Source organism: Theobroma cacao, chromosome 9 (genome assembly GCF_000208745.1).
Source record: "Theobroma cacao cultivar B97-61/B2 chromosome 9, Criollo_cocoa_genome_V2, whole genome shotgun sequence".
Taxonomy (NCBI): Eukaryota; Viridiplantae; Streptophyta; class Magnoliopsida; order Malvales; family Malvaceae; genus Theobroma; species Theobroma cacao.
In genome coordinates this window covers 36,183,075-36,203,962 of record NC_030858.1, presented here as the reverse complement: position 1 = coordinate 36,203,962, position 20,888 = coordinate 36,183,075, and the positions used below count along the sequence as shown (strand labels likewise).

At 34.6% G+C, this 20,888-nt stretch overlaps 5 protein-coding genes across 5 annotated transcripts; 2 read left to right on the top strand and 3 right to left on the bottom strand.

The window, feature by feature from the left end:
• Positions 1,024 to 3,941, top strand: LOC18590662 (ubiquitin fusion degradation protein 1 homolog). The gene is made up of 10 exons (XM_007016310.2): positions 1,024 to 1,132; positions 1,442 to 1,496; positions 1,861 to 1,923; positions 2,132 to 2,156; positions 2,275 to 2,307; positions 2,406 to 2,527; positions 2,626 to 2,756; positions 2,850 to 3,073; positions 3,192 to 3,436; positions 3,556 to 3,941. Exons 2-10 carry the CDS (start codon positions 1,494 to 1,496, stop codon positions 3,643 to 3,645), a joined length of 936 nt encoding a protein of 311 aa, XP_007016372.2. The 5' UTR covers positions 1,024 to 1,132; positions 1,442 to 1,493; the 3' UTR covers positions 3,646 to 3,941.
• LOC18590661 (uncharacterized protein C24B11.05) lies at positions 4,223 to 6,647 on the bottom strand. Its single transcript, XM_018126577.1, has 9 exons — positions 6,442 to 6,647; positions 5,996 to 6,063; positions 5,807 to 5,872; positions 5,599 to 5,696; positions 5,470 to 5,507; positions 5,298 to 5,385; positions 4,924 to 5,214; positions 4,751 to 4,816; positions 4,223 to 4,625 (listed from the first exon to the last, which is right to left on the bottom strand). Exons 2-9 carry the CDS (start codon positions 6,054 to 6,056, stop codon positions 4,470 to 4,472), a joined length of 864 nt encoding a protein of 287 aa, XP_017982066.1. The 5' UTR covers positions 6,057 to 6,063; positions 6,442 to 6,647; the 3' UTR covers positions 4,223 to 4,469.
• On the bottom strand, positions 7,248 to 9,695 carry LOC108663187. The gene is made up of 8 exons (XM_018126719.1): positions 9,385 to 9,695; positions 8,833 to 8,899; positions 8,673 to 8,738; positions 8,472 to 8,569; positions 8,258 to 8,383; positions 7,870 to 8,157; positions 7,661 to 7,726; positions 7,248 to 7,563 (listed from the first exon to the last, which is right to left on the bottom strand). Exons 1-8 carry the CDS (start codon positions 9,658 to 9,660, stop codon positions 7,405 to 7,407), a joined length of 1,146 nt encoding a protein of 381 aa, XP_017982208.1. The 5' UTR covers positions 9,661 to 9,695; the 3' UTR covers positions 7,248 to 7,404.
• LOC18590660 (ATP-dependent zinc metalloprotease FTSH 10, mitochondrial) lies at positions 10,647 to 16,340 on the bottom strand. Its single transcript, XM_018128085.1, has 8 exons — positions 15,930 to 16,340; positions 15,605 to 15,833; positions 15,159 to 15,230; positions 14,509 to 14,642; positions 13,096 to 13,575; positions 12,151 to 12,918; positions 11,598 to 11,825; positions 10,647 to 11,325 (listed from the first exon to the last, which is right to left on the bottom strand). Exons 1-8 carry the CDS (start codon positions 15,978 to 15,980, stop codon positions 10,846 to 10,848), a joined length of 2,442 nt encoding a protein of 813 aa, XP_017983574.1. The 5' UTR covers positions 15,981 to 16,340; the 3' UTR covers positions 10,647 to 10,845.
• LOC18590659 lies at positions 18,119 to 19,639 on the top strand. The gene has a single exon (XM_018126597.1). It carries the CDS (start codon positions 18,259 to 18,261, stop codon positions 19,447 to 19,449), a length of 1,191 nt encoding a protein of 396 aa, XP_017982086.1. The 5' UTR covers positions 18,119 to 18,258; the 3' UTR covers positions 19,450 to 19,639.

Here is a 20,888-nt window from a genome sequence, read left to right as displayed (position 1 = left end):
TCTTGAGTCAATAAAAATTTTTTATCTTCATTAATATCTCTGAACATTATACTTTATGTAGATTTTATCATGTAAATTAAGCAAATTAGGAAATTTTTTTCACTAATAGACCTAGAAGTATAAGAAATCTTATAAATGAAGAAAAAAAAAGAGAATCATACAAATTAGAAGAAAAATATAGTGATTTTGATGTTGGATACAAAAGAAAATAATTAAAAACCAATTTCCATTTTCTAAACAAGGATAGAAGAACAATAATGGATCTCACATCAATCAGAAATAAGATGGGTCTTGAGTATATAAATATGGATTTTTTATCACTTATCAAGTATATCTTTTTGGTTGAAAACGTAAGCATGTGATTTATAAATTTAGTGAAGTTTTATTTTCAAAACTTATAGTCGCATAGGATTGGGTTTAAGTTTCTACATATAGCAAGTAATATCAAAGTAGATTCAAATTTTTATTGATATGGGATCTCACGAGAGATACAAGGATTGAAGTAGATCTGAATTAGTATAAGAGTCTTTCTCCTTTACGAATAAAGAATCAGTGCAATAAATGCATTGCATAATTAAGTGAGATAGAATACCATGGATTTCATGTTAGTAAAAAATAAGGTGGATCTTAGGTATATAAACATGGATGGGGTAGAATGTAATAGATCTTGTATTAGTAAGAAATAGGATGAATTTTGGATATATAAACATAGATGGGTAGAATGTCGTAGATCTCATATCAATAAGAGATAAGGTAAGTATTGAGTATATAAATATGAATCTTCCACCATTTATCATATATGTATTTTGAATTAGGAACGTAAGTTCGTGTTTTATAAAATTATTTAAATTTTATTTTTAAAATTGAAATATGGACTTGTGATTTATTGTAATTTATAAACGTATTTAAATTTTATTTTCAAAGCTAAAACCTGCATGGGATTGAATTTAATTTATGATCCGTGACAAAAACTGTCCTAATTTAATTTCATTAGGACCTAAGGCAGTAGAGGAAGAAAAAGCCACCCTTTATAAATCACCCTGAACGCCAAAAAGCAGAAGCAAAGAGCTTTCAATATAAACACAAAATTTGGCAATCGTCTTCTTCACCCATCAAAGACAACAAATCAAAGGTTTCAACTTTCAATCAAAAACCCAAAACCCATTTTTATTTTCACATGTTTGTCATCATCTGATTCACAATGTTCCCTCTTTCTAGCTTTCTCTCTTATCTTTTCACCTTTCTCAAAACTGGGTCTTTTTTTGTTTTTTTTTTCAGCATCCTTGTTTGTTTGATGGGATTGTTCTTGCATGTTAAAGAGTCGATCGTTTGTATTAAATCAGTTGTTTGGGTTGATCATGATGGGAACTCGGTTTTGTTTATTGTCTCATTAATGTATCACTTATCTGTTTGATTTATTGACTTTCTTCTTTTGTGGCAGATTTTCTGGTGATCTTGTTGGAAGAAGTTATTGAACTCAAAACTTTGTGATCATGGTATGTTTAGTGATTTATATTTATTTTCTTTCTCGTTTTGTGTTTGTTTTCTATGGTCATCTGATATAATTTAGAAAGCCAGTGGCGATTTGGTTTGGATAGTATTGATTCATCACAACAATGTGATCGTTGATCATAATAATTTTAACAATTTGTTTCTATGACTAGTTTTTACTTTTTCATTAACTGATCATAACCCGTTGCAGCAGTATTTCCCGGAATATATCAAAAGCTTGAAAGATATTCTGTTTAGCTTGACAAACTTGTAGGCTGCCTCTAGCATAGGTTATAGTTGTCATATAATTGTGATCATTCTCAGTTAATTGATCCTTTTTCTTTTTCTGTTTTTTTTTTTTAATTGCAGGACCGTGGCAATTCAACATTTGAACAATGTTATCGATGTTACCCTGTCTCTTTCATTGACAAGGTTAGAGGATTGCACCTTGAATACAGGACAGGGAGAAAAAGGGTTTTTGTTGGTTAAACTTTTATTACTGCATTCTGTAGATGATCTCATGCACTCTTTTATTGTCTTCTTTGGTTGATTGAGGTGTAGAATCATCCAACTAAAGTGCTCTTGGTTGTTCCATGAGATTTCATTCCACTTTGATTCTAATTTGTTTAAGTATTTGCAGGCACATCTGGAGAAGGGAGATAAAGGTATGTTGATCTTCTTCACCATGCCTCTCCCTCTATCTCTCCCTACCTCACTCTAATTTTTCCAAATGTAATTTTCAAGGCAATTGACTAATTTATCATGATTGCTTGTTATTTCCAGCTATTATGCCTGCCTCAGCTCTTGATCGCCTTGGTAAGCAGATGACTCAACTTCCTTTTTTTTATCCCTGTTAATACATGCAAATGCTAGCCTTGTTTTGTCCTGATATTAACGACAATCTTGCTATCCAGCATCACTGCATGTCGAATACCCAATGTTATTTGAGTTGACTAATGCTCCTGTTGAGCGAGTTTCTCATTGTGGGGTTTTAGAGTTCATTGCAGATGAGGGCATGATATACTTACCATACTGGGTATGGTTTTTACTTGTCCTTGTTCTTTTAATATCATGATTTAGAGATGGTGTTTGTTGATTTTGTTCTCCTTGCTCACCCTGCATTTTTGTTTTCAGATGATGGAGAACATGCTCCTCCAAGAGGGAGATATTGTGCAGGTGAAAAATGCTAGCTTAGCAAAGGGAACCTATGTGAAGCTGCAGCCCCACACTATGGACTTCTTAGACATCTCCAACCCCAAAGCAATGTTAGTTTATCTTCATGGCTATTTCTTATGAGTAGCAAATACAACAATCTGCATTCATTTCTTAAATTCCTTCTTTTCTGTGCTTGCTCGCAGCCTGGAAACAACACTGAGGAGTTACTCTTGCTTAACTACTGGTGACACTATCATGGTCCCTTATAACAATAAAAAGTATTATATTAATATAGTTGAAACAAAACCTTCCCCTGCAGTCAGTATTATTGAAACTGATTGTGAGGTGGACTTTGCCCCTCCTCTTGATTATAAAGAACCACAACAGCCAGTTCCCTCTCTAAGGTCAAAAAGGATGCCACCTGAAGGTTTGATCCTCTTATTCTTTTCGGTTTTTAGTTTCTCGAAAAAAATTTCATGGTTGAAATTGACTATTAAATTTACAAATGATCCATTCAACAAATGACCTCACTACCAATATTTCAGCTGAAGAAGTGCCACCTAAAAAGGTTGCTAAGTTTAGCCCGTTCAGTGGTTCAGCAAGGCGCTTGGATGGCAAACCCTTGACACAACCAGCTGCACTGCCTGTCTCTCCCTTGTTTAAACAACATAATTCAAATGCTGGCAATGAAACTGTTGCTTCCAAGTCATCAAGCTCTACTTCAAGTCAACACTCTGGAAAGCTTGTGTTTGGTTCGAATGGGGGTCAGCCCCCAAAGGAAACAACAAAAGTACGTCGCTCTATTCTAGTTTAATGGTAGAAATCTCTGAATTCATTCACATACATATTTTAAGAATTCTTATTTTACTTCCCAAAAAAGTCAATTCATATCTTTGGCTTTTTCTGTAGGTTGCCATGAAGAACAGTAGAGAGCCGCCTAAAGAGGAAGAACCAAAGTTTCAAGCCTTCACAGGGAAAAAGTATTCACTGAGAGGATGACCGCATTCAAACTTTTCTGTGGTCCATCCGTTGAGATTTCAAATAGCCCATTTGTTCATTGAAGACCGTTGCCCAAAAGGGCTCAGAAACTTCTTTAGGGTTTTTTGCCACTGAATAATTAACTAATTATATTCAGTTGATTCAAAAAATTGGTATGGGCACAGGGCACTTGAATGGTTCAAATGTAAAGGGTACAAAAGACTTGCAAGAGTATATAAACAAGTTATTTAAATTTAGGTATATATAAAGTTGGAAATCAGCAGTTTTATGACATATTAGTGGATTATGTTTTTCTCCTTTCGTTCTTCCCCCTCCCAGATGCAGTTGCCTTTTTCCCTAACAGGATCTATATGTTCTATCACATTAGCTGCTTTGTTTTGTACCTACATAAGCGCCTTTGAATATGAAACATGAAATTCTCCAAGATGCTATTAAATGTTAACCAGATTAACACACCAGAAACTTGATAAGGGTTCTTTTTATTTCACTTGATTGAGGTCTACATGTCAAGAATACCACACAGCTTTGTCTCCCATATCCATATTAACCATAATTGAGATAATTTCCACATGAAAGATAAGGGTTTAATTGTTCCTTGCGCTTAAACTAGTAGGGAAATGGAAGATAAGGACATTTATGTTGGCCGTTTTCAAGGCTGTCTCATAACAGGTCAAAATGCTAGCAGTCATACAACTATCTACTATCAAAGTTGGGAAAGAGACAAATTTTATTAAATAAAACACAAATTTTATTTCAAAGATCCACACTGTTTACATGTTCCAAAGAGAATGGTGAAGGCCCACCAAATATGTATGTTCTAAGATCTAAGCTCTAACCGTTGTCTCAACAGAAACCTTCCCAGAATACCGGATGTTCTCAGCCTTTTCATCTGCTTCCCAGAGCTCCGGCAATGCTTCTCTGATATTGTGAATGCTCTCCAAGGCATAATCCACACCGTCCGTTCGCTGAGAAGTTCCCACCTATTGCATATCATGGGAAACCAGTGAGGAAAACCATTCTCAAACCAATTATGGAAGAAGGCAAAACCAAACGGAAAAATCACCAGGCAGCAAATTTGTTTGTTATTAGATATTCAGTAGCTTACCCACACGGTGTGAAGGCCTATATTTTTACCAGACTGTAGATTACGGATGCTGTCATCAAAGAACAACTGCAAAAGCAAGACATCATAACATCAGTAGGAGTTATTCAAAATCACTACAAAAGTTTTTAGACTCAATTGGATAGTCTGAAAAGTAAAAAGTTTAATTAATTTACCGTTCTCTGGGGGTTGATGTTGGCAATCTCGAAAACTTGTTCAAATGCTTTTTCAAATGGTTTGCAGACAACTGGAGTACTTGGAAGGTCAAGGTGAGAATCAGGACGAGCACTGTAGCTACTGATGTCAAAAACTCCGGCTTTTGAGAAGAATCTTGCACCATCAGCAGAAGAGTTGGCTTTGTTTGCGGGATTCAGAGTCTCAAAGCATATAATCCCTTCGAAGCAGTCCTCCAATCCCAACCTGTTAAGCACCCTGGCAGCATGGTTCTTATCTGCGTTCGTGAAAATCTGTATACAAGACCAGAACATGGTCACAAGAGAGGCTCTAGATGATCACAAATGGTAATTCATATGGAGGGCTAGGATCTTACAACTTTCCGAATAGGCAGGCTAAGCAATAGACTCCTTAAAACAGGGTCAGGTTTTAGCATCGTATAGGGCAATCTCCCATGAACAAAACTGTAAGACAAGAACAAGTAAGAACCATATACCATGTATAAACTCATCGAAAGATAAAAGAATGAACGCTAGAAAAATCTGTACCCGTGAAAATCATCATAATCAAAGTCGTAGCCAATAGCCTGGAGAAGAAAAAAAAAACTGTCATCTTTCTATAGTTTAAACATTCTCAAAAGAGCTTCATATTCAAAAGAATGTTATGATAACCTTTACCTTTAAACCAGCCATTGTTGTACCATAATACTTGTACAGTGAAACACATAATTCATGAACCTTTTCCTCCTCTATTCCAAGCGTCTTGAGCATATATTCTTGAAAAGGGTATCCAGAAAAAAAATTATAAAAAAAAGGTTATGAATTCCAATAGGAAGCTAACAAATTGTCAAAATAATGAGACCCTTCAACACAACAGTAACAATACCTTGAATGTTCTTGGTAACTTCCCTTGACAAACCAGAAGTCAGAGGATAAAGAGTGTCATCTAGATCTGTAAGTTTGTTTACAATGGTTCAAAGCAAAAAATGAAACAAATTATAACGATTAGTTTAGAAAAGTTTGGATTTTTACATATTAAGAGATGTATGTTACAAAAGAAAGATAGGAAATTTACCAAACAAGAGACATTCATATTTCGGGTCAATGGCCTGATTGATCTGATCTTCATATTCCATTTTTGATCTTCAAAAAGAGTTGTACCAAGAAAATAATTAAATTCTTCTATAAATTCAGGCAAAACCCAAAACAAAGATTCAAAAATCTTCAAAAATTAAAAAAAAAAAATTCCCATTTCAGGAAGGGAAGAAAAACAAACATTTTTATCAGCAAAATAGTTTTTGCATTGATGAAACAAACCCCAAATTCAGACACAGATTTCATCATTGTCTTAAATATCCAGATGACAGAAAACACATTGAAACATCAAATACGTAAACATTAACCAAAAGAAAACAACCTTAATCGACACGAAAGAACAAATGTAGCATCAAACAAACTCAAAACTCAACTGAAAAGAGAAGATGATAACAAGAACAAAACATGTAAAGAATCGAACATTACCAGATCCGAAGTAATCGACACTGTAAGAAAAACAGAACCTTTAAATCTTTTTGATTAATTAAAGCAAAAAAAATAAAGAAAAAAGAGAAGCAAGGGAGGAACAATGGCGTTTAAGAAGGCATTGAATAGTGGGGGGAGGGGTTAGGGAGGTCGTTTAAAGAAGCGTTGGGAGAAAGAAAAGAAACGGAGAGAAACACAGAAAGGGAAGTCACGATCTAGAAGAAACTGCAATAAACCAAAACAAAAAAAGGAAGCTGACGTGGTGCAACCAAAACGTGACATGTTGGGGACTTCGATGCGTCCGATTAAAGTCGAACTGACGATGGGTTGATGTCAACACATGTTGCAAGCCGATGTCAACACATGTTGCAAGCCGACACGGTTTGCCACATAAATCACCCATGACGTTTTTTTTTTAAAAAAAAGGTTTGCTTGTTTTATTAATATGTCACGTTACACCCTAATACACATTAACATCATGACATGTCATTAATTAATAATTAATTGTAAAAACTTTATTGATTATAAATCGGAAAAACAAAAAATTTGATTGAAATAATAATTTTTTTAAAATAATTAAATTTTTTTAAAAATATTATGCAAGAATAATACTTTGTTAAACATGTTACATATTTGATTCTTAACTTCAGGCCAGGAAAGGGAAATTAAAAAGTCTGCTTTTTCATAAATGAAGTATATTTCAATTATTAACATTTCAGAGACAAGATAAAGTGGAGCAGATGGTCGGTGTAGCCCAGATTGCAGGACACGAAATTAAGAAAGGAAAAGTCCAAAGTTGCAGCGACTGAATCAAGAAAAGATAACTTTTTATTGATGGTTAAAGTGAAAGATACAAATTCCACATTGAGGACAAAAAGTGGCTGTGGAGACAAAATGTTAAGAGGGATAGTTGAAATTTTGTGAAATTTTGATTTTGACATTTTGCTGTTGATCAGGAAGCAGCTAGGCCATCACTGATGTCTGGATTGCAACCTCTCCAGAATACCTTACACCTTCTAATTTCTTGTTATCTGCTTCCCACAGCTCTGGGAGTGCTTCCCTGATGTTGTGTATGCTCTCTAATGCATAATCTGCTCCATTTGTTCTCTGGGAAGTGCCCACCTGCATTGGATATGAGCAAAAATCAAACTATCAGTTCTGCAAGAATCAGATAATACAAGTCTTCCTGGAATTATCTCTACATTCTGTAACAACTTACCAACACAGTGTGGAGGCCTATTTGTTTTCCTGTTTGTATGTTGCGGATGCTGTCGTCAAAGAAGAGCTGCAAAGAGGGAGAAAGGGTTGTTAGATCAAGAATTCATCAGAGCCTCGTTTATAATCCTAGAGACCTTAAATGAAAGCTAAATATACAGCCGCTGATTATTTGTGCAGTAATTTTCCTGGAGAAGATTTGATTTATCTTACTGTTTTTTGAGGGTTGATGTTAGCTATCTTGAAGGCTTGTTCAAATGCATTTTCAAATGGTTTGCAGATTATTGGGCTTTCTGGAAGTGCTGATTGGCAAGGCAAATTGGTGGCATCAAGAATTTTAGCACTTAAGGCTCTCAACTTCAAGCTGTCTTCTCCATCTGAAGTACTGCTTCCATTGATGGGGTTAAGTGTCTCAAAGCTTATCACCCTTTCAAAGCAATCCTCCAAACCAAGTTTCCTTAGAACTTTAGCCACATGGACGTCATCTCCATTAGAGAATATCTGTTTCAGAAGGGGAGGGAAAAGAATTCAATAATGATGACAAAAAGGTTTCCAGATGAATGAATAATTAGTTTGATTGTTTTGAGGCAATGAAACTTACAACTTTGCGAATTGGCAAGCTAAGCAAAAGACTCCTCATGACAGGATCAGGTTTCAGGTTCTCGTAGGGTAATCTCCCATGAACAAAGCTATGGTAGTCATCATAGTCAAAGTTATAACCAACAGCCTGCATATGAACAAACACAATAATACTCATTCACCGTCATCATAGTTTGGGAACCATTATAATCAACCGAAGAAGAGTAAGACTATACCCTGAGACCAGCCATTGATGTCCCATAATTTTTGTATAGCACACGATTAATCTCTGTGACTTTGTTTCCTTCTATTCCAAGCTTTTGAATCATGAATTCTGCACAATTGAAAGCAGAAAGAATATATAATATGTGTATGAAAGAGAAAAGGAAACCCAATTAGCAAACCTATTGGGAACTAGAAAATCGGGTATGCAATACCTTCGATATTCTTGGTGCATGCCTTGGACAAACCAGAACTCAGAGGATAAAGGGTATCATCCACATCTGACAGATAATATATTCAGAATTGTTAGTGACATATTTCAATGGTTTTCCAGTTTTGAGAATTACAAGGATCTGATACTGCAGAAAGACTTACCAAAGAGAAGACACTCGTATTTTGCTGCTGCAACAAGCTGATACTTGTTTTCATGCTCCATTTTGAACTGAAAAATGAAAAAAAAAATTGAGAAAGCTGCTAATATCACAACTGTTTTTTTTTTTTTTTATCTCACCGACAGAGTTAGCTCTATCAGCATCAATAGCATAGTATTATAGGTAAATAGCATGTTCTCCAAAAAGCTTGCTTCAACAGGGAGAGCATTGGAGGCAGCAAGAGGAAAAGAAATTGTTGGGCTGTTCTGCTGGAAAAGCCAATTCCATTTGCAGCTTTATTAAATGTTTCTGCCTAGATATATTTCGCAATAGAGTTTGCTGCAGCACCTGGCTGCAATCACAACCTCTCACTGCCAAATGTTTCCATGGCAACAATCGCAAAGATTTGCGACGACCAAAGTTACAGGTATCAAAAACCTGCACTTTGATAACCACTTGTTCATCAATCCAAATAGGTAGGCGCACACTGACAGATTGATCGGTGACCTCAACCAAACTTATCAGAAAATATTAGCAAAAGAACAACCATACCAACCTTAAGAACTAATAAGAACCTGAACTTGACACCTGAACGAAATGAAACCCCAAATAAACTTTGAACAAATTGGCAATGAGAATGAGAAGGATATATCAAAACTACAATGCGAAGATACATCACAAGAGAGTGCAGATGGGGGTTTATAAAGGGCAGAAGAAAGCCATAGAAATCAGAAACATCGTCAAGGAAAGAGACAGGAAACTCATATAATTCCTGCCGTTTGATTGGGCCTGGAGTATGAAAAGAGGATGGGAGACCACTGACTGGTAACATCTTTTGACCTTCCAGGACAAAGTTGAGGACGACAGTTAAAACAAAGACCCCTTTCACAATTCTTTAGTTTTTGTAAGGGTTAGGTGCAACCGTTTCCCTGCTCACAATCCCCCAGGTTTGAAAGAAAAAGCAGGAGCTCATTTCCAGGTCTTTGGAACTATAATTCATGTCATAAATGTTTCTGACAAATTGAAAACATTTTCCTTCCAGATGGAATTTGCCAACACTACTAAACCTCTAAGCAATTTTCACTGAATTTTGCCAATAAAATTTCCTTTTGCAAGCACAACGCTTGAATTACTTTAACACGTGTTTTTCGCTTTGAAGGATTAACTTACAATTTGTACGTATACATGTAACATGAATGTGCATTTCTTAAATGAATTATGAATAAAAAAAATGTGCCATTCATCAAGCATTTTCATAATGAATTATTTCTTCAACCCCTAAAATTAATTATCATATTCCATAAGCAATAATTGAGGCATACTAGTGTGAAACGGTTATGACTTAAAGGAAAGTATAAAAGATTTTTTAGGCATGGAATTCAACTAATTTTTCGTGTAGTAGGAATTGTTCTAATTAAGAGCATATTACATTTTCTTTTTAATTAGTTAAATTTTCCTTCCATCATTTTCTAGATATTGACACTTTTGTCAAGTTTCTACCCGAAATATAAAGGAATATGACTAGCTAGGCATGGGCTGCCTATGATGCGTTTGCCTTTCCATAATCTCATTAAGATAATAGAATCAGGGTTTAATCACGTGTTTGACTAATGAACTGAAATAGAATAATATAACACGTTTTATTTATATTTACTTATTCCTTTTTTATTATTAATAAAATTGTATTTACAACACGTTTGATGCTACAAGGAAGGAAGAATAAAACAAATTATCTTCACGCATCAGATTCGGTGAGACTCCTCTTTAAACAAAACTAAGCCTTAATATAGCAATAATGCAAACAAGCTAATGGTACAATTTGGAGGCGAAAAAGGGAGAGAAACATTCCTTCTAAGCTTATTAGGTATCCATGAAATGAAACGAGTAATGCCAACTTAAATGATATACAACTGAAGAAGATCATTAATGGCAATTGTACAAAGAAAAAAGAATTTGTGTTAAGGAAAAATCAGAAACAATTTGTGAACTTAATGTACAATAACAATAACCCCAATGATCAAGTGGGGACAACCTGAGGATCAAGGGGTGCTGATCCATCATTTTCCACACTTCCAACCTCTGGGGCTTGCATGCTCTTATTAGCTTCTTCTTCAAACCCTTGCTTAAATCTGTCATAGTTTGTAAGTTCACTTGATTTGAATGGTCTTTCACCCAAAACTCGAACCAAATCATCTTGGTGAAGAACTTCCTTTTCGAGCAACAACTCAGCAATCTCAGCGACTTGCTCTTTATGTTCCTCTATAAGTTGGACGGTCTTTTCATATGCCTTGCGTACCCACTTTCGAACTTCACCATCTATGATAGCCCCCGTCTTATTGCTATATGGCTTCGACATCTCAAATCCATCATCCCTTTGAGGGAAAGAGAGGAGACCTACCTTCTCGCTAAAACCATAAACAGCCACCTGGGCATAGGTCATCTTAGTCACCTTTTCCAAGTCATTTTGCGCTCCTGTTGATATCTTTCCCAACAAAACCTGATCATGAATTAAAAGAAGAACAAAAAAACTCAATATATATATCCATTGTCATTGAAAGACTGGATGCTATTTTCACATTTCATATTTAATTTTCCCTTTCCAGTTTCATTCACAAGGATGGGGAGCAAAAATGCCCCAATGATAGAATATTGGGTGAGTGAATAAATAACAACCATTGGGGGAGCATTCAAGTCAACTATTTTCAAGAATTCTTTTTCTCTATTTGCACCCCACCCAAAGTCATATGGAATATTAAATTTGAAATTTACCTGTTCAGCTGCTCGACCACCAAGGGTCATGCAAGTCATATCAAAAAGCTGCTCCTTTGTCATGAGAAGGTTTTCGTTTGGAACATACTGGGCAAACCCAAGTGCTGCTGTTCCACGAGGAACAATTGTCACCTTCAAGAGGGGTTCAGCATGCTCCAGGAACCAGCCAGTAACAGCATGACCTGATTCATGATAAGCAACAGTCTTTCGTTCGAGTTTGCTTATTACCTGCTTGAAACACAGAAGAACAGGGTTATTAGGGTATAAGAAAATAAGAAGGCCACACACAAAAAGCTGATATAAAGTTATTTATCTTATCTCTAAACATAAAATGCAATGCAAAGATCACCATTACATATTAACAACCAGAAAAAAGGCAATGTTTAACTGAAACAAGTTGCAGTTTGTGTTTCCCCACTGACAACATACAAAAGTGAACATGAATAAGACTTCATTTCAATCTTCTCAAGGACAATAAATATACTGCCATCGATAGAAAGACAACCACAGAAAAGTAATTATTAGATTAATCACATAGACAAGAGATAATTACCCTGTTCTTTTTCTCCAGACCACCAATGATCCTGTCTATGGCAGCCTCAAAATGTTCCATCGTGACCTGTGTCCCTTCACTCCTTGCGGCAATTAGAGCAGCTTCATTACAAACATTTGCAATGTCTGCTCCAGCAAATCCAGGAGTGAGAGCTGCAAGTCTTTGAGAGTAAAATGATGGCTCATGATCAAGCTTTAGTTTTTTCAAGTAGATCTGAAATATTTGTTCACGTCCTTTAATATCAGGTTTATCTATTGAAATCTGACGATCAAATCGCCCTGGCCTCAATAGAGCTTTGTCTAAAATATCAGGCCTATTAGTACCAGCAAGCACAACTACTCCCGGAGTGGTTCCAAAGCCATCCATTTCTACTAGCAATTGATTAAGCGTACTTTCACGCTCATCATTAGAACCTGAGAAGCCTCCACGCCCTCTTGCTCGACCAATTGCATCAATCTCATCAATAAATATTATGCTAGGAGCACATTGTCTTGCTTCTTGGAACAAGTTCCTCACCCTGGATGGTCCAACACCAACAAACATCTCCATGAAATCAGAACCTGATATAGATAGAAAAGGTACACCCGACTCACCAGCAGTTGCTTTTGCTAGGAGGGTCTTTCCTGTACCTGGAGGGCCAACCAAAAGAGCACCTTTTGGAATTTTTGCTCCTAGTTCCTCATATTTCTTCGGGTTCTTAAGGAAGTGCACAAACTCCATGATCTCTTGTTTGGCCTCATCACAGCCAGCTACATCTTTGAAATAGACCTGGAGTGCCAGAAACAGGAAAGAGAGGAATATAACACTTTAGTACCATTCCATTTCTAGCAACATAAAGCTAAAGCAGCTCCATAAGTTTAGGTAATAAAACATTAAAAAAAACTGGAAATTTTTTCAGATTCAGGTGTTTCTTTTTAAGCACTAGTATAAGGAACAGAAACTAACCTTATTCTTGGAATTTTTATCCACTTTGGTTACATGGGCTTTCCCTATGTTGAAAATTCCACGGGCACCCTTACCACCACCTCCTCCAACACCCAATCCACCTTGCATTCTACGCCCCATAAATGCAAGGGTTCCAAGAATTAATAATGTTGGTGCAAACCTCATCAACTCCTGGTACCACATCAATTCAGAGACATATGTCACAGGAACATAATCGTGTGGGTCAATCCGTAATGCTTCTTGGGCTTCTTCCAACTTCTCCTCGAAAGACTCAACACTTCCAATATTGAAGTAGTATTTATATTGACCTCCGTGTCCTCTAGCGGAAGTACCATCAACAGGCCCTTGGACAACATCATCACTTGTTTGATTGTATGGTGTGCTTCTGACATACACTTTTGCAACCGACTTATTAGAAACAACTATATGGTCGACTAAACCTGGTTCTAAAAGCTTGTTTTTGAATTCTTGGAAACTAATCTGCAAGAAAAGAGTTCCACAGCATAGGAACAAAAGCTTAGAAAATAGATAAACCTGCCTATATTTCAATACCAAACTAATGTGGACAAATGAAAAAAAAAAAATTTCCAAACTGGTCAGTGATAGTATATACTACATCACATGGTTGAGTCAGATTGGTCCATTTAAAAGATTCTCAAGACAATATCACCAAAAGGATATGTCAAGTGAGTATGAGAAGTCTAAAACTGATCCCAAAAATGGATGAAACCCAATCAAGCATACAACTCAATTTTCAAGAAAGCTGGACACAGCTCCAAGACAAGCATGATAAGCAACTCAAGTAGTGCATATAGACTCTAGACAAGCAAGTAGCTTTACCGCGAATAGATTAGAAAAGGAGTTATCTTTCCTCATAAAGCCTCTCCATTGATTTAGAAATGCAATTAAAAAAAAAAATCAGTCCCATAATGCAACTTAGATGAGTTGAATGAGTTCCGTCTGGTTAAGTAACAAATGAAGCGCAACCACAAAACTTGAAAAGGTTCCCAATCCCAGCATTGAGTTAACTCATGTTGGTGACATTCAACTCAGTCCTGAGTGGCTAATATTTTTATCCACATAATTCCCAATTCCAGAATCCAGAAACCAAAACCAAATATATCACAAATGCAGATGCTTCAAAACATATTTTCCAATAAAATGATTTAATTAAAAAGGAGGAAAATACGGTAAACAAATTACAAAGTCCATACAAAGAAAACAAACAGGCTTTTTACCATATGCTTATATCATTTCTAATTATGACTCAAAATTCTATTACAATCTAATTCCTAACCTCAAAATATGAAAAGTCTTATAGCATTGGAAGGATAATTATCAAATCAAAGTCAAAGTTAACCCACATAACTATGCAGACAATCAAAAAAGCTGAAATATTTGGGCACCACTTACTTGTTGCTGCTCACTGGCACTCAAAGGAGAGTAAGAAAGTAACAGTGCAATCACTAACAAAGGGCTGATTAAATTTTGGAAAAGCTTCAGGAACATTTCCTGGAAATTCCCTTGGTCATCTGTGTTGGAATTCTCTGAAATTGGAAAGAAAAACAAAGTAAGAAGAATTGCAAAAATTCTTTGTAAGATATCTTGCAGGCAACCTAGAGGTAGATTTATAGACAATACTCCTACAAAGGAAAATAGCAAAAAACTGGTAGTCTTAGTACTATACTTTAATAAGCCACCGCAAACATAGTTAAGAACTTGCAGGGATGAGACAAACATCCTAGAAGAGATCATTCCATCCAATCTTTAAGCTTCTCATGTAACATTGATTGTAAAGGGAAAACCACATAGAACTACAGTCCAGAAAGATAATACTACTATTGTCTTCAGCTTTATAATAAATGGCACCACACTTCATTTTCTCCAATCCTAACTGTTCTAGGGACAGAATATCAACAGCATTTTTTCTCTTAGAAAAGAATTTAAAACCAATATCTTGGGAACATCTTCACAAATTGATTTTTCCACTCCCACATTGAAAAACTGGCTCAAAAAACAGATTTATAAACTGAAAACAAAGAGGGAGGGAGATATGTACTCACCTTTGGAGTCAGATTTTTGGTCATTTTGCTTTGGAATTTCCTTCTTTTCCTTAGGGTAAAAGTTCTCATAATCTGCAAAAAAGAAAATCATAAAAAAAACAAGAAGAAACGGTAACAACTAAGTTCAAACCAATGCAAATATAAAAATGCTAAACCCTATATCTTCATTAACTCATCAAATGTAACTATGGAAAACTCAATGTAAAAATCTCCAAAATGCTAATCTCTAAACTTGCTTAGCACTAAAGAACAAGCCATTTTGCCTAAAACAATAAGAAGAATTTATTACATCTCCCTCCAAATTATACATTTTAAAAAGAAAATGATTCAATTTCGTTAGCAAAACCTAATAAAGGTAACATTCACTAACAATTAGTATTAAACAATTTATTACCTAGAATACTGAAAAACGAAAGAAAAAAAACAAAAAGGTGATATTGGCTTACTCTTCTTCTTTGGGGCTTCACTTGAGAAAAAGCGACTGATTCTAGGGTTAGCAAGAACGAAATTTAAATCTGATAAGTAAGCCTTGGAATTAAACTCCTTTGGAGCTCCTATCGAAGTTAAATAACCTCTCAAAAACCCTAATTCCCTGTTTAGTCCATCTACGTTTCCGCTCAACCTTGGCGACCTCCCTCCGGAACTGCCACCGCCTCCGCCACGATACAATAAATTCTATTCAACAAATAAATTTAAAAAATAAAACTTAAAAAATTATAAAAAAAAAAATTGAACTAAGGAAATTTAATTGGAAAAAAATAAATAACTTACCCTTGGACGAGAAGATCGGGGATATGAACGGCCTAGCTTAGAAAATATCATATTTTGATGATTTAAGGAATTAAAGTATTATTATGGTAGAAAAAAAAAATCAGATGATTACCAACCAAAAATGGATTTAATCAAAGAAACGATCTAGTAAATAACGTTAGTGCTTTTCTTTTTTTTTTTCTTTTTTTTTTTGCTGTAGCAGGGTTTTGGGTTGGATTGAAGCTGGAGAAAAAAAAAAGCGTTTTGTTTGGGGAAGGAAGATGATATATACGGCTTGTTTGGGCGCGAGATATTTATGATTCTGTTAACGAATTTTCTTGGTCTGGTTTGTATTGTATTGAGGTCAGCAAATGCGCTAGGTTCTTATTCCTAGATTTCCTTGGCAAACAAGACACAAACAAGAGCCAGCCAGCCCATGGTTTCTGTACGAGACTTTGACAGTTGAAACTAGATAAAATGAATAAATACCTAATTAATTATTAAAAAAATTTTAATTTGAAAAAAAAAGGAAGTACAGTTTTTTTTTACCAAAAACTATTGAACCATTCAAAATAAATAAATAAGATTTTGTTTTTTTATTATATTTAATTAAAATTTTATATTTTTATTTTTATTTTAATTTAAATAAATCATTATAACTAATGTTTGATTAATTGTTTAAGTCTAATATTCTTCAAGTCTTGCTTTCATGGAGTACTCCTTCGTTTGAGGTACAAGTTGAGCCCTCTCAATTCTTTTTCAATAAAATACAATGATTATCGCACACGATTCACCTTTTGCTCAGTTAAGATAGACGTTTATTGGAGGAGAAGATCCTCGTTTCATGTTAGTTATGGCAAGGTGATGGAAAGGAGTGAAGTAACCTTCCAAATGTTTTTTTTAGGTATGTAACCCAATTACTACATCATTGAATTTTGTTTATTTATGACCAATTATGAAACACTCTTCGATAAATTCATTTAATAAAATATAGAGGTTTTGATCAAAATAGTATTTGTTATTATTTATATTACGTAGTACTGACCTAATATGTTATTTTAATGATAATATGATCATATAATATTTTCATTCGTTATATCAACACCATTTGATAGAAAATGACAAGTGATCTTTTAAGGAACAGTAATTAATCAATTATTAATCAAGAATTATTTAATTTAAAATAAAAATATAAAATTTGATTAAATACAATGGAAGAATAATGACTTATTTAAATTTCTTTTAATAATATAAAGACTTTTTAAAGTATTTTATCTTTATCTTTCTTTTTTAATTCAATTGAGAGTATTAATAAGAAAGCTTTAATTGTTATTGTTGTTCATTTGAATAGGTTGTTCTTTTTTCTTTTCTGCCAAATTATTTTACTATTACAGGATAAGTACTAATTAAAGATAATTAAGAACTAATTTTATTTTATTAAAATGATAACGTGACAACCTTTTGAATTTTAGAGTAGAGATCGCTTGCATTTAAGAACTTATTTTCATGCAAAACTGACACACTTTTATCTATAAAAATCTTTTGTTATCTTTAGATAAGTATTCATATTTGTTAAATTAATGTATAGTGTTACTTACACTTAAAAAGAGAAAATGATGTTTAATTCTAATGCTCAACTATTAGTAAATTTTTATTGGATAAATATTAAATATTTAATTAGAATAAAATACTCTCACCTCTAAACTTTTAATCATAATTTTAAGTATGTCTATTAATTTTTCTTTTCAAAAAAGACATAAATTTAACCGTTAGTGAACTATTAATATTTTATTTTGATGATGTGATAATATTAAAAAGATAATTTTACTTTTTATTAATTTCAAAAATTACTCTTATATAAATTATAATTTTTCATTTTAATTTTTTTCTCTTGTAAAAAATTCTCTCTAGGGTGCTCTTTGTCCTAAAAATAAGAGAAAAAAAGTATTTTAGTTATTTCATATTTTTTGTTATCAGTGTTTGCACTTTTGAGTCTTATTGTTCATTTTGAAAACTTATGAACTTGCATGAAATTATGATTAAAAGTTAAAAGTAAGAGAATTTTATCCATTTAATTATCAATAGTGCAAAATTATTTGAAAAAAATTTGGGCCGTTGGTTTACCCAAGAAAACAAATTGGGCCATTGAGATGAGATGTGCCCATTTTCCTAAATTAGTAATTGGGCGGAGGATCCATCATACCCGCTACTAATCTGCGAATTGCTAATGGCTGCGGAAGCTTAAACTAAACTGTGCTTTCTCCATTTTATCTTTGAAGAAAAAAAAGAGAGATATGTTTTTCCTTAGATTTCCATAAAAGTTTTCAAGCTTTCTTGTTCGAAACAATCCATGGAAACTGCCTCAGTGTTACTGCACTCAAGAACAATTCCTTTCAGCTTCAATTCGAAAGGTAACCGAATAGTTTCTTGCAGGCATTTCAACAAACATTGTCAAAGCAGGGGTTTTTATTCTCACCAGAGCCTCAAACCCATCCAAAACCCATCAAGTTTCAATCTTGCTTCATACCCATCGCCATCACCACTTCGGAAAACAAGAACCCATTTTTTGGTTCCTCTCAGATGCACATTTTCCAACACCGCTAGCTCAGATTCTCAAAACCCTTTGCTAAAACCCTTCAAAAACCTCTCCTTTGATTCTCTCAAAACAAGTCTTTCTCAGTTGACCCCTATAAGGATTTTCAAATGGGCTGGTATAGTTTCCATAGCAATTGCAGCTACTAAATGGACTGTGAATTTGGTCTTCAACCCTTTCTTTTGGATGTATTTTAGCTGGAGTTGGATGTTCTGGCCATGGTTTGTAGCTGTAGCCCTTGCTTTTTATGGTTTATATTGTTTTCGAAAGCATTCAATTGGCAAAGCAAGCATTATAGAGCAACTCGCTATTGTTACTTCAGTGTTCACTTGGCTAACTCTAGTACCCCCTGCATATTTTAATGGCTATCTCGAAGGTTGGCCCTTTGTCTTCTTCTTTGTATACCATTATTTCTTTTTCTTCAATGTTAGTGTAAGAAAAAGATTGTATGGAGATTATTATGCTCGTCCACATGATCCTAAGTGGGATGTGAACCCGCCCAAATGGTATCGCCTTTTGTTCTGTGTTGGAGTCATGGTTGGGCACTGGCTTGCTGCATTTGAAGGGCCAGAACTTCATCGAATTCCAGGTGGTTGGAGCAATGTTGTAGTTTGGATATTGGTTGTGGCAACTTTATTGATGCAATATAATTCAACGTTGTATCTTGCAAAGTATTCAGAGAAGGTAGTGGTGCCAACTGCTGTCGTTCAATTTGGGCCATACAGATGGGTTCGGCATCCAATATATGCATCTACAATGCTTTTGTTTGCAACTTATTGTGTTGCACTTAGAGCACCTCTGAGCTCACTATTTGTTTTAGCAGTTTGTTTAATGTATTATGAGCAGAAAGCAAAATTGGAGGAGGCTTTAATGGTTGAGACTTTTGGAGAGAGTTATTCAGAGTATGCCAGTAAAGTTAGGTACAAGTTCATACCATTTGTGTTCTAGCCACAAACAGGTATGCAGATAATGAAATTGTTTAGACACTATTTTATTTTTGGACTTAGGGAAGTGTTAGACTACTTGCTTTTACTGATATTTTGTTCATTGATTTTCATATCGGTTGAAGCTCTGTTGTTCATTGAATTATATGCCCTTTTACTTAAGTCTTGGATAAATTGATTGGCCATATTGATTATGATCATTATCTGCAAAAGCTCACTCACTTTCTCCCCAAGGCTACCAGCTCTCTGATTCATGAGCTCTCTGATTCATGTTCGTTCTGGACAAATCACGTTGTTGTCATGACCTTAATAGCTTATTTCTTTCTAAAAGTTTCAACGAGCTCTAATAGTCTTTGTAAGTTCATTATATGGAGTTAAGTTGTGCACAATGAAGTGATCTCTAGAGCAATGCTTAAGAAGGAAGCCATTATCACATAGGTTTACCCTACACAAGGATTTGGACTATTGTGGGATCCTCTGGATGTAGGAATTGGATTCATGCCCATGTCTGATTGGGCTTATTCATATTTGGATGAAGGAAGAGCAGAGAATGATCGTTGGAGGATATCTAAACTTACTGTCCATTTATGCATAGAACTAGAGGAGATAAATTTTACAGCTTTAAAATTACAGGACATGATCTACTTTCCTAACAACTAAGTTATAATTTTAAAATAAGCACTGAAGTATTGACAGATAAGATCTACTTTCTCTAAGCTACCAGCCTACCATAATTTTGATTGTGAAGAAGAAATAATTTTGAACAATGAACACAATTGGAATAATGATTCAGGCATAGATAAGTGGCAACTGGAAACACAAGAAAAGATAAAATAAGAATGATGACACTCTGGTGAGGCAAGGTGCCAATACGTTCCTTTTAGGTCATTCGTTTGGATCAAGCTTTTGTATGACTTTAAATTAATTATGTCTATCACAGCCAATTCATATCTGTTACTAATTTTCTCTCTGCTTCTTATTGCCATAAAGATCTTAAAAGTAATCATAATGAGATATGAAATCAAACTGTAATAACCAACTATACACATGCAACACTGTGGTTTCTGGAATGATTAGATGTGTACTTTTAATGCCTGCATCTAGCATGTGGCTTTGTATCAGTGTTGGGAATTAGGGCACTAATAACAAAAATGGAAAACTACATTCTACAAGTCCTAGTTCAACTAATACAAACTCATTCCCACATATCATTAAATTAGATCCCTCTTTTACTATCCAGTTTATGAACATGAGGAAAAAGATTTATTCTAACCGCAGTGGGTTGAAATAACTTTAATCCCTTTATGTTTGACAATGGCCAATGATACTCCCTATTTATGTTTGTTGACTAGTTGGGCATAGGTTTACTCTTCTTGCCTCACAAGAATATTGTTTTCAGATCATGTTGGAAGTCAAATAAGAGCTTTAATCTTAACCCATCTT